Source organism: Brassica rapa, chromosome A10 (genome assembly GCF_000309985.2).
Source record: "Brassica rapa cultivar Chiifu-401-42 chromosome A10, CAAS_Brap_v3.01, whole genome shotgun sequence".
NCBI classification, from domain to species: domain Eukaryota; kingdom Viridiplantae; phylum Streptophyta; class Magnoliopsida; order Brassicales; family Brassicaceae; genus Brassica; species Brassica rapa.
In genome coordinates this window covers 13,130,435-13,142,783 of record NC_024804.2, presented here as the reverse complement: position 1 = coordinate 13,142,783, position 12,349 = coordinate 13,130,435, and the positions used below count along the sequence as shown (strand labels likewise).

The window sequence follows — 12,349 nt, the reverse complement described above, 5'->3', positions numbered from 1 at the left end:
AGAAGTCCATATTATGTGGATGTCTATATGGGACAAACAATTTTTTAAGACAATTATAGAATATAGTCACAAAAACCAATCCTAAAATATATAATTAAAAAAAACCATTTAAACAAACCATCAAAATTTTCAATATTATACCAAATAAGAATATAAAGACCAACTATATTCTCTTCATGTATAATGTGTTGTGGTAAGATTCAAAAAAATTAACTTACTTTACAGTAAGGGAAAAATAGATTTTTAATTCCAAATTTACAGTAATAACATAATATTTTATAAAACTAAACAATTGACATAATAGTATAAAAATATGAAAAAAAATCAAACTACTATCCGCGCGTAGCGCGGACAAGGACCTAGTAATTTATAATTATACGTAAAGAAAGTTTTATATATGTTTAAAAAATGGGTGTTAAATGAAAGTGACTATCAAACATAATGGGTTTAAGTCTTGTTCAAAACTACGCTAGGCGTAACGCGTGCGGTCGGGTGACGCCTAGCGCCGAATCAATAAATCGGAGAATATATGGAGATTAATCGGGGATTTGTTTTAGGGAATTTTTATATTATTTTGAATATATTTAATATATTGCTACAGATTACAAGAGATTCATGGTGTTGTGGTGGTTCAGTGTTGTTTATTAACACCTCCCAACTCAGGTTCGAAGCATATTCAATGCAAATTAAATGTATTTTGGAGTTTTCATTTAAGGAAGGGTAATTTCGTCATTTAGCAGTTATCTTCTTACTATAAGGTTTATTTCTCTGCAATTTTAATCACGACGGCTGTTGATTTTTTTTTCTCGATTTTCCATCATCTCCTTGTTTTTTCTTTGCTGTTTTGTCATAGATCTTACGTAGAACATTTGGTTTCTGGGTTAAAAAGAACAAAAACTTGAGATTTATCCTACCATCCGATTTTTTCACCCGATTAGATTGAAATCGCCACGGTCCACAGCCGTTTAACGTTTATCCGCCGCGTTCTCGGACCAAGCCGCCGCGTTTTAGAACAAGGAAATTAACTAGTCTTTTGTCCCAAAGGTCACCTGATGTTTGATTTCTCTGCATGATCTGTTTCTTGAGCCGATTTAGTTAAAGTATATGGGTTTTGCTTGATGCATTATGACCATACATGAATTTTCCAGCTTCGTTCAGACTATGCACAGGTTTACTAAAGACTAACTATTCTCTGCACTTGTTTATGATTTGTTTTCAGGTGATCTACTGATGTGAAAATGTAGAAGTTGAGAAAGAGGAAGTCCTTATGAAAACTATTGCCGAAGAGTGCTTCTACCTTCAAATTTATTCCAATAACATAGAAGAGAGAATTCTTCATACTGATCATCTCTCTTTTTATTATTTTCACAACTCTTGAAACAGTGAAAATTCTACTTTTTGTTCATTCAATCATTGTTTGAAATGCTTTTATTTTTGTGTTCCAATTCCTTTAAATAAAGCCTTACAGTACCGAATGATTGAATCCACCAACAAGCTTTTTGGTTCATGACGACACATTTCTGACTTATAGAAAACATAAAAGAGAGAATTTAGATACTGTCAACCTTTCTTTATTTCCATTAGTAGCAAGAGTTAACTAAACAAGCAACCATAAAATCTGACAACTTTCAGCATATATCAGAGTAATGGCCTACTAGGAACCATGGCATTAACTAGTTAGTGACTCCAAGATTTGTGCAATGGTGGTGCTTTGAGGAGACGTACGCAACAGAGGGAGGAAAGGCTTGAGCTTATTCACCAAACCCCTAAACAAAACCCCCCGCGTGACTTTCAGTGCCGTTTCCACCACGAAATGCCCGTACTCACTCGTCGCCAGCCTCACCAACTCGTCACTTCCGCACTCCAAAAGCTCTGTCATCACCAAAACGCCCGTCTCATCCCTCCCCAAAATCTTCTCCACGATGTATCTTCCACCCTCCGTAAATGAGAGCTCGACGTAATGGCCACGGAGGCTAACCCCAATGTTACGCGTGCTATGCAAGCTACAATGTTTAAGCACGTGTTGGACCACAATGTTCCCATATCTACTGTAGCTTAGAAAGCGAGCGTTGGACGCAACTACATCAAAGAGGGCAACACTGCAGTAGAGAAAGGACACGTCCCTTATGATTGCATTGAGCGCGATGCTACCGTATTGGTCACACCCCAGGGGAACCGCGTAGGTGAGAATTTTGTTGCGCATTGCCCTTTTCTTCTCGCGGCTGAAAACTCGCATCCCTTGGATGGCAACGTAGGGCGCGTGCTCGTCCGTCATGACGTGGAAGAAGTTGCGCAAGATAGCGGCAACGAAGAAGATGTCGGCGTCGTCTGATTTTCCGAGGAGTTTCTGTAGGCGGATGGAGCCGTTCTTGTTTCTTGCCATCTCCAAGAAGTAGCGATCATCGGATTTTGACGTCAGCAACGCGGCCATCCTCTGAAGCTCGCTTCCGCTTAGCTTTGAGATTACCTCTTGAAAGAGAGCATCATCTGAGTCTTCGCTGCTAGTCATGACGTTGGTCAGGGATCGCAAACACGTCTCCGTCTCTTGAGGAGTCAAGGAGGTGGAACGAAGTGAGTTGAGTAAAGATTGGTTCTTTTCATCAGCAAGATCGGTTTCTCTTGGTGGAGGAGTGGTGGTGGTGGGAGGAGGAGGAGGAGGAACCGTCGGGTTCTCTTGTTTGATGGACATCGAGAAGGAATCGTCGCCGTTTGCCATTGTATTCGTTAATTCTAAAGTAATTGTTAAAAGATCTGTGGAGTGATCATGCCTATCTATATATAGGAAAGTAAGTATATATGCATGGCGACGTCGAGTACACCTTTTAGATATTTTTTATGTGTTAATGTTATCTTACAGATTTTTCTACATTTGTTAATTGAATTATATTAAGTCCACTACATTCAGATTTCTTAGAATTTTGTCATACTGTAAGTGGCACCAAATGTTAATTCTTGATTTGTTAGCTGGGTCTTTTCTGTAGACTAAGGCCTGTGGAAAAGATGTTGTATGAAGTGAAAATAGAAATTTAAAATGTTAATTCATGTTTTGAATTTTCAGATGAAATGCAGAAACTGAGAAGGCAAAGCGTCCTTATGGAAACTGATGTGAGTGCTTCAGCTTTCAATCCTGTTCTTATATAACATAATGAGAGAATACTATTGATCTCTCAATTAGCTTATAACTAGCATTTGTCCTAATCCTAATTCTCAATGCCTAATGTTTGCTTTGTCTGCAAGATCTGTTTCTTGAGCTGTCTTGGTCATGTATATGTATTTTGCCTGATGCATTTATGAACCATACATGAACTTTCCATATTGTCTAAACGTTATATATACACACAGATCTACTAAACAGTCATGATTGTTTATATAAATACCAACCATTCTCTGCACTTGTTTTTGTACATGATTGTTTTCAGGTGATCTACTGATGTAGAAGCTGAGAAAGAGAGTTTTCTTATGAGTGCTATCGGCTTTCAAACCTATTCTAATAACCATGAAACAGTCTAAGTTGTACTTTTGTTGATTCAATCTATGTTTGAAGTGGATTTGATTCCTCCCTTTCTGTTGCTGTTCCCATACATTTAAATAAAGCCTTAATAGTCCGGAATGACTGAATCCACCAGAAGCTTTTTGGTTCCTGGCTACACATTCCTGGTTAAATTGAACACATAGAAGAGACAATTCTAGATACTGTCGACCGTTCTTTACCATCATCATTAGTGACAAACCTCGTTACAATACTTAACTAAGCTATCATACAATCAGCATATATCATGGTAGTAGGAACCATGGCATTAACTAGTTTAATTTGTGAGAAAGCTAATTAAGGTACCGACTCCAATATCTCTGCAATGGTGATGCTTTGATGAGACCTACGCAATAGAGGGAGAAGAGGCTTGAGCTTATTCACTAAACCCCTATACAAATCTTCCCGCGTGACTTTCAGTGCCGTGACCACCACGAAATTGCCGTACACACTCCTCGCCAGCCTCAACAACTTGTCCCTTTCGCACTCCAAAAGCTCTGCCACCACCAAAACCCCCGTTTCCTCCCTCTCCAGAAGCTTTTCCACGATGTATCTTCCACCATGCGTACATGAAAGCTCAACGTAATGGCCACGGAGGCAAACCGCAATGTCATACGTGCAACGCAAGTTATTCAGGTTAAGCACGTGCTGGACCACAAAGTTCCCGAAAGCATCGCATCCCGTGAATCGCAACGTAGGACGCTTCCTTATCAGTTAAGTAGGTGGGGCGAAGTGAGTTGATTAAAGATTGCTTCCTCTCATCAGTAAGATTTGTTTCTCTTGGTGGATGACTGGCGGTGGGACCGTGGGAGTTTCACGTGGAGGAGGAGGAGGAGGAACCGTCGGGTTCTCTTGTTCGATGGACTTCGAGAAGGAATCGTCGCCTTCTGCCATTGTATTCGTTAATTCTAAAGTAGTTGTTAAAAGATATGTGGAGTGGTACTGGTAATGCCTATCTATATATAGGAAAGTAAGTATATATATATATATGCATGGCGACGTCGAGTACACCTTTTAGATTTTTTTTTATGTGTTAATGTTATCTTACATTTGGGGCTGAATTAGAAAATGAATATGATTTCTCTGCATTTGTTAATTCAGATTTACTACAAAAAAATTTTGTTATATTGTAACTGTCATCAAATGTTAATTCATGATTGGATAGCTGGTAATTCTCTTCTAGAGCCTATAGAAAATATGTTGTATGAAGTGAAAATAACAACTCAATAATCTCTCTGCATCTATTAATTGAGTCACATTCCGTAGATGGTATTGCTTGATTTATTATGAGCCATAAAGGTATTTTTTCACTTCATTTCAGGTGAAGATAAAAGTGTTTTGATCAAAAACACTAAACATCCTCTGCACTTTTTCATGGTTGTTTTGAAATTTCAGATGAAATGTAGAAGCTGAGAAGGCAAAGCCTCGTTATGGAAACTGCTGTGAGTGCTTCAGCTTTCAATCATCTTCTTATAACATGAATTATTGAGAGAATACTAGATGCTATTGACCTCTGTGTAGCTTCTTCTCTGTGTTTTCTCAACTCTTGAACAGTGCAAGTGTCTGTTTTGTGTGACTCAACTCTTGTACGTTTTATATAAGCATTCAGTTGAATAACTGAATCAGAATTGGATAGTTAAAGAGGAACATGATTAACTGAAAACTTGTTTTGGTCAAACCATAGATTTCAGTAAGCAAGTGAACTGTTTACATCACTAGTGACAAACCTCACTAACCAACCATAAAATCGACAACTTTCAAGCATGCATCGTAGTAAGTACATGAACCAAATCTAAACCCTAAAACAGATAAACATAATTAACTAGTTTGACACAGAACTAACAACCCGACTCAATGATTGCTGCTATAGTAGTGTTTCCACAAGGCCTACGCAAGAGATGGCGAAAAGGCATCAGCTTCTGCACCAAACCCCTAAACAGATCAACCCTATTCATCTCCTGCATGACTCTCAGTGCCTTGATCACCACGAAACTCCCAGTCTCTTTCCTCGCCAGCCTCATCAACCTGCCTCCTTCGCACTCCAAAAGCTCTTCCACCACAAGAACCATCGACTCCTCCGTCTCCAAAAGCTTCTCCACGATGTAGCTTCCACACTTGTCGAACGAGAGCTCAACGCAATAGCCAAGGAGACTAACCGCAATGTTATACGTGCAACGCAAGTCATACAGTGTAAGCACGTGTTGGACCACATAGTTCCCATAAGCATCGTAGCTTAGCAAGAGAGCGTTGAGCGCGACTAAGTCCAAGAGATGGTCTCTGTAGAAAGGATGGTCCAAGTCGGTTATTACCTCGTTGAGGGCGATGTGGCCGTGTTTGTCACATGCCAGTCGAAGCGCGTGGGGGAGAATGTGCTCGTACATCAACTCTTTCTTCTTGTCGTCAAAAACTTGCATTCCTCGTACCGCCACGTAGGACGCGTACTTATCGGTCATGATGTGGAGGAAGCGGCGGAAGATCGCGAGGAAGAACAAGTTGTCCGCGTCGTCTGATTTTCCGATGAGTTTCTGAAGGCGGTGAGAGCCGTTCTTGTTTCTTGCGATCGCCAAGAAGTAGTCGGGATCTGACGTCAGCAAATACGCCATCTCTTGGAGCTCTCTTCTGGACAACCTTGAGATCATCTCTTTGAACGGAGCAATTAGGGGTGGGCGTTCGGGTACCCGTTCGGGTTCGGGTCGGGTATTTCGGATTTTCGGGTATTTCGGTATAGAGGTCTAGAACCCGTTCGGGTATTTCTGTACTTCGGGTCGGGTTCGGGTATTTTTAGTTCGGATTCGGTTATTTCGGATCGGGTTCGGATATTTAGATTTTGAAAAAAAATATTAAAATTTTCATTTCTCAAGTTTATTGTATTTAAAAATATAACTTTTAGTTAACTAATTTTTTATTTTTAATAGATTGAATGGTTAATAGATTTGGATATAACATTTTAAAACTAAAAAGGCACTAATTTAGTTTTTTTTTTTTAATTTTGGATATAACTTTTTGTTAATTTTTGAAATAAAAAACTTGACATGCATTTTAAGTGAGTAGCAAATCATTTTTTCCGGAATTGTATGTATATCATATGAACTTAAATTATGTGTAGTATCAATATAAATATTTTATATAAAATGAGAGATATAAACTAGAAACATAAGGTTAATTATACATATGTTCGGTTATCTTCGGATATCCATTCGGGTTCGGATATTATCCGTTCGGGTTCGGGTATCCAATCTCTCCTTATTCAATACCCGTTCGGGTATTTTGCTAATTCGGTTCGGATTTCGGTTCGGTTTTTTCGGATCGGGTTCGGGTGCCACTTCGGATATCGGGTAAAGTGCCCACCCCTAGGAGCAATGTTAACTTCTTCTTTGCTGCTAGTCATGAGGTTGAACAGCGACTGCAAACGAGACTCCAGGTACTGAGGAGCTAAGAATCCGACGGGGAATGAGTTGTTTAGAGGTTGACCACCGTGGTATCTTGGTTGAGGGATGGCGACGGGGATGCCACGTGGAGGAGGTGGAACCGCCGGAATCATGGGTTCCGTTGCGGAGGTGAAAGGTAGATGTTGTAAAGAAGTGAGTAGTGTAGACATTGAGAAGGGATCAGCGTTTGCCATATGCCTTGATTCTACAGAATGAGATTAATTCTGTGAGTGAAAATAATGATGAGACATGTGGAGAAGAAGGGATTCGTATTTATATGTATAGGTAGTGTATAAGAACTTTCAGAGTTTTTCTTTTCGTTTTGAAACATATCTTGATTTTTCTTATTGCAGTTATATACAAACATATTGCTTTGATGAAATAATATTCTATAAGAAATACATGTACACACTTCTTTCTATGGGTTGAAAGAAACAAACATCAGAATACAATAACATTTTTCATGCAACTTCTTAGTAGGATTGTTACAAGCCAAGATATTTTTTGAGTTGAGCTAGGGTTGCTTCTATCTCATCAATATTCACTTCTATACTGTTCTTCGTGTCCGTTGAGAAGCTCTCGTCAAAATCAAATCTCTCTCCAGTTTTGCTTGGTCCATCATTGTCTCCATCGCTTATGTTAAGTTCTTTCTCAAGAAACTCGACAAATTCTTCCCCAATTTCCTGAGAACAAAAAAAAATGAAAAGTTAACATGAGAGTCATCAAAACTGAGGGAAAATCAAAGCTTTGAGAGACTACGAGTAATCAGTAGTTTGATATTATTGAGCTTACAGCTAGTTCCTCCCAAAGACTTTTAGGTGTTCCTTGTGAGGAGGAGGACGCACTAGCTTCCCAGCTCTTGAACTCTTCTTCAAGATCTTTAAAGAAATCCCCTATCAAATGCCACACAGAGTGAGCCTCTTAAATGAATAATTAACTACAAATACAATCATACAATCTCCTGTGCTGTGCATAAAACTTTCTAGACGTGCAAGTAAGAAAAAAAGATGTCACAGGTTGAGTCTACCTATTGTTATTTGAACATCCTTCACGATTTCACCTGCATGATCAAGTGTGCTGTGCATAAGATCACAATGACCTCAATCAACCTAACTCCCAAGTCCCACCCCAAAAGATGACAACAGATAAAACTTCTAACCACAGCCGTTACCACCATCAAATGGTGCCTCCAAATTCAAATTAAATTACCAAACATTAACAATTTCACAAACCCTATTTAGCATTACTGCTAAAACTTGCATGAATACTTCTACACCTATGGCCAAACAAAACAATGCTCATGGCTAAATAAATTGCAAAATGAAGTCAAACCATAGTTTAGCAGTAATGCTTCATTGAAAAAGTTTCCCACACTTAAGCAAAGCGGGATCCTTGAAGTAACCAGACTTCATTACAAGTACTACATGGTGTTATTACAGGATTTAGTTAGGGTTTTATTACCAAGTCCATAGAAATCTTCCTCGACTTGACTGTTGCTTTTTTGGTTTGTTTGACCCGAATAACCAGACGCAGGACGATCTGAGCGGTAGTTACGCCGTGACTCAGAGTTGATCAAAGTGGTGTAGGCATGTTTTATCCTCAGAAACTTCTCCTGCGCATTTGCCTGTTCACCAAATAAACACGAGGTAAGTCTCATACTTTCTTCCATAAACACAGAGACCAGTATTAATGTAAACTGGAGTACAACAACTAACACCATACAAAATCACAGGTCCATAACTTTGAAGGCATATGCAAGCATCCACACAGAGTTCCAATTCCATAAATTTCACAATGGAAGAGAAACCATAATAATAATAATTAAGTACCTCTTTATTAACATCTGGGTGATACTTGAGAGCAAGTTTACGGTAAGCCCTCTTTATATCTTGAGGTGTCGCTGACGGAGACACACCAAGTACCTCGTAAGGAGAGACTCGAGCTTTCGGTACTATGAATCGTTTCCTCCGTCTTTGACCATAACTCCGTCGATCACAGAACGAACCGCCACTAAAACAGCCGCCATAGCTGCAACTTATCACATAAAAACACTGAAACTTTAACCGACAAAAGAAGGGTTTTGGAGGAAGATGAGGAGAAAGGAAGAGACTCTGTGGTGGAAACAGAGTCGAAGATGTTGCATACATACTTCTCTCTGGTTCACTCGACCGAGTTTCCTCCTTTTTGGACAATCGATACCGGTTTTCGTTTAACCGATCCTTACATTTCCGGTTATATATATCAACCCGGTTCGTTCCGTATAACTCTGTTTTTGCTTCTTCCTTCTCTATCTGATAAGATTTTTTTTTTACTTCCGTCACTGGAATGTAACATCGTAATGCTGTTTCTGATAAAATTTGAATCTTTCATCCTCATTCATGAAAAGATTCTCCACCCTTCCTTGTTCTTTACGGTTATCTTCAATCGTTTCTTATGCTGAGCTCATCGAAACCAACGGTCGAGATCGACTCTTGCCCCAAGGAAAAAAGCTTCATGCTCATCTGGTAACATCCGGGATTGCTCGCTTAACGAGAATTGCAGCTAAGCTTGTGGCTTTTTACGTGGAATGTGGGGAAGTTACAGATGCTAAGAAGGTGTTCGATGAAATGCCCAAAAGAGATATTAGTGGATGGGTTGTCATGATCGGAGCTTGTTCTCGTAACGGGTATTACCAGGAGTCTTTAAATATCTTCAGAGAAATGAATGGAGAAGGTTTAAAGCTTGATGCTTTCATCGTTCCTAGTGTTCTTAAAGCAAGTCGCAATCTGCTTGACCAAGAGTTCGGGAAGATGATGCATTGTGTGGTGCTCAAGTGTTCGTTTGAGTCTGATGGTTTTATAGTTAGCTCGCTTATTGATATGTATTCGAAGTTCGGGGAGGTAGAGAATGCGAGGAAGGTGTTTAGGGATTCGTCTGGACAAGATTTAGTCGTGTTCAATGCTATGATCTCTGGTTATGCTAACAATAGCCAAGCAGATGAAGCTTTGAACTTGATGGGAGATATGGAACTACTGGGGATAAAACCTGATGTTATCACTTGGAATGCTTTAATTGCAGGATTCTCGCATATCGGAGACGAAGAAAAAGTATCTGAGATGCTTGAGATGATGTGTTTGCATGGTCACAAGCCTGACGTTGTGTCGTGGACGTCTATTATATCAGGCCTTGTACATAACTTTCAGAACGCTAAGGCTTTAGATGCTTTTAAACAGATGTTAGCTCACGGGTTGTATCCAAACTCAGCTACCATCACTACCCTTTTGCCTGCTTGTACAACACTCGCGAGTGTGAAGCATGGAAAGGAGATTCACGGCTACTCGGTAGTGAGTGGACTTGAAGACCACGGTTTCGTTAGAAGTGCTTTGCTCGATATGTACGGGAAATGCGGATTCATTTCAGAAGCAATGATCTTGTTTCACAAAACTACTAAGAAGACAACGGTTACTTTCAACTCGATGATCTTCTGCTACGCAAACCACGGGCTCTCGGAGAAAGCAGTTGAGCTTTTTGAACGGATGGAAGCAACGGGAGAGAGACTCGACCACTTAACGTTCACGGCCATCCTCACAGCCTGCAGCCACGGCGGGTTAACTGATCTTGGACAAAAGCTGTTCCTTTTGATGCAGAACAAGTACAGAATCGAGCCGAGGTTGGAGCATTACGCTTGTATGGTGGATCTTTTGGGGAGAGCAGGGAAGGTTGTTGAGGCCTATGAGATGATCAGGGCTATGCCAATGGAGCCGGACTTGTTTGTGTGGGGTGCTTTGTTGGGTGCGTGTAGGAATCATGGGAACATCGAGCTTGCAAGGATTGCAGCAGAGCGCTTAGCAGAGCTTGAACCAGAGAACTCAGGGAATAGATTGCTTCTGTCCAGTTTGTATGCCAATGCTGGTAGTTGGGGAAGTGTTGTTAGGATGAAGAAGATGATAAAGAAGAAGAAGTTGAGTAGGGTTCCAGGCAGCAGCTGGGTAAATACTGTTTGATCCTATGGTTTCTTCTGGCTTTGATCATCAAATATAGCTTAGATTTTGATCAGCAAAAAACACTTTAAAATTACAACATTGAATGTTTTATCAAATGGCTGTATCTTCCTAGAAACAAGATAGATACTCATTTGCTCAAGCTAAATAAGAAGATATGAAGTTCTAAGCTAAAAATAAATCGAATGGTCGAAGTTGATATATGTAAATGTACCAAGGGGTATTCAACTAGGAATTTGAAATGATTTGTATTAAAATGACAAATCTACTGTTATTCAATTGTGGATTTAAAAAATCATTTTAAAATTCAGTGTTATTGAACTTGTCATTTCATAAAACAGTCTGAAATCCACTGTTATTGAACAAAATTTAAATCGGAAATTTTAGAGTGCTTTCATTGTGTTTAGAGTAAATTAAAATCCAAATCTATGAGATTCTAGAGTTGTTTAACAAAAATCACCCCAAATTCTCAGATTCAACTAAAATCATCTAAAAACTCACTAAATATCAAATCACTTGAAATAACAGATTCAATACAACCCCCTAAGGGTTTTCATGCACTATGTGCATAAATAAAAGTTTTTTTAATTTGGATAATAATTAAAAATAAAATTTATCAATGTTTTGGATTTCATTATTTGCTTACCAATATTTTAATTTAAATTTTATTTAATTAAAAGTAAAAATTAAGATAAATTAACTATTTTTTATTTTAAATTTATATTTAACAATATATATGTGCATATTTAAATTGTAATCTTGGATAGATTTTTATCTAATTCTTTTGGTTAAAAAATCAAATTATATAAAATTAAGAGAATTTTTTTTAGATATATAATTATCAAAACGTAAAACTAAATGGTATTTTAAAATTTGTAGATATGAAAAAGAAACTAATGGTATAAGGATTAAGATAATTACAACTTTAAAACTATGCATGGGCATAAAAACCGAGAACCAAACGCCAAACCGGAACCAAACCGAAAACCGAATGGATATCTGAATATCCAGAATATAATTTATATAAAACATTAAATATATATATTACTAAAACTAACAAATATTCTAAAATATTACTTATATACCGAATCACCCAAATAATTTTTATTCAAAATATTTAAAATTTTCCGAATGATCCTAAAGAAGCGAACTACCTGAATAATTTTATCCAAAATATTAAAAATTATCCGATTTTTAATCTAAAAACCTGAAAATCTGTTTTTGTACCCCCAAATATCTAAAAGTAACCAAAAAACCGGAACCAAATTGGAACCAAAAGTTTATTGGATATTAGCCGGTTCTTATAATTGATATCTTAACCGAGTTTCATAGATAACCGAATGGTTCTTATATCTCTAGAACCGAAAACCTGAAAACGATAGAACCTAACCGGAACCGAAACGAAAACCGAA

The 12,349-nt window shown here is 38.3% G+C and overlaps 4 protein-coding genes across 5 annotated transcripts; 1 reads left to right on the top strand and 3 right to left on the bottom strand.

Moving 5' to 3' along the window:
- Positions 1-1,669: 1,669 nt before the first annotated feature.
- LOC103845382 (putative pumilio homolog 20) lies at positions 1,670-2,716 on the bottom strand. The gene has a single exon (XM_009122225.3). The coding sequence runs from the start codon at positions 2,714-2,716 to the stop codon at positions 1,670-1,672; it is 1,047 nt and encodes a 348-aa protein (XP_009120473.2).
- A 1,843-nt stretch (positions 2,717-4,559) lies between these two features.
- Positions 4,560-7,195, bottom strand: LOC103846072 (pumilio homolog 18). The gene is made up of 2 exons (XM_009122991.3): positions 6,884-7,195; positions 4,560-6,179 (listed from the first exon to the last, which is right to left on the bottom strand). Exons 1-2 carry the CDS (start codon positions 7,149-7,151, stop codon positions 5,368-5,370), a joined length of 1,080 nt encoding a protein of 359 aa, XP_009121239.3. The 5' UTR covers positions 7,152-7,195; the 3' UTR covers positions 4,560-5,367.
- A 130-nt stretch (positions 7,196-7,325) lies between these two features.
- On the bottom strand, positions 7,326-9,151 carry LOC103845381 (chaperone protein DnaJ). Of its 2 annotated transcripts, XM_009122223.3 has the most exons (5): positions 8,787-9,151; positions 8,419-8,581; positions 7,985-8,017; positions 7,750-7,850; positions 7,326-7,640 (listed from the first exon to the last, which is right to left on the bottom strand). In XM_009122223.3, exons 1-5 carry the CDS (start codon positions 9,102-9,104, stop codon positions 7,443-7,445), a joined length of 813 nt encoding a protein of 270 aa, XP_009120471.1. In that variant the 5' UTR covers positions 9,105-9,151; the 3' UTR covers positions 7,326-7,442. The 2 variants fall into 2 exon arrangements, with proteins under 2 accessions (XP_009120471.1, XP_009120472.1); XM_009122224.3 differs by lacking the exon at positions 7,985-8,017.
- Positions 9,152-9,283: 132 nt separating this feature from the next.
- On the top strand, positions 9,284-11,079 carry LOC103845380 (pentatricopeptide repeat-containing protein At5g59600). Its single transcript, XM_009122222.3, has one exon. The coding sequence runs from the start codon at positions 9,336-9,338 to the stop codon at positions 10,938-10,940; it is 1,605 nt and encodes a 534-aa protein (XP_009120470.1). The 5' UTR covers positions 9,284-9,335; the 3' UTR covers positions 10,941-11,079.
- Positions 11,080-12,349: the final 1,270 nt, after the last annotated feature.

Excerpts from the sequence above, each read along its gene's own strand:
- LOC103845382 (XM_009122225.3), bottom strand. The coding sequence starts at position 2,716 with ATGGCAAACGGCGACGATTCCTTCTCGATGTCCATCAAACAAGAGAAC.
- LOC103846072 (XM_009122991.3), bottom strand. The coding sequence starts at position 7,151 with ATGGCAAACGCTGATCCCTTCTCAATGTCTACACTACTCACTTCTTTA. Across the intron at positions 6,180-6,883 it reads AGAAGAAGTTAACATTGCTC|CGTTCAAAGAGATGATCTCA; the intron begins CTAGGGGTGGGC and ends CCCTAATTGCTC.
- LOC103845381 (XM_009122223.3), bottom strand. The coding sequence starts at position 9,104 with ATGTATGCAACATCTTCGACTCTGTTTCCACCACAGAGTCTCTTCCTT. Across the intron at positions 8,582-8,786 it reads ACCCAGATGTTAATAAAGAG|GCAAATGCGCAGGAGAAGTT; the intron begins GTACTTAATTAT and ends TTTGGTGAACAG. Across the intron at positions 8,018-8,418 it reads GGAAGATTTCTATGGACTTG|GTGAAATCGTGAAGGATGTT; the intron begins GTAATAAAACCC and ends TTGATCATGCAG.
- LOC103845380 (XM_009122222.3), top strand. The coding sequence starts at position 9,336 with ATGAAAAGATTCTCCACCCTTCCTTGTTCTTTACGGTTATCTTCAATC.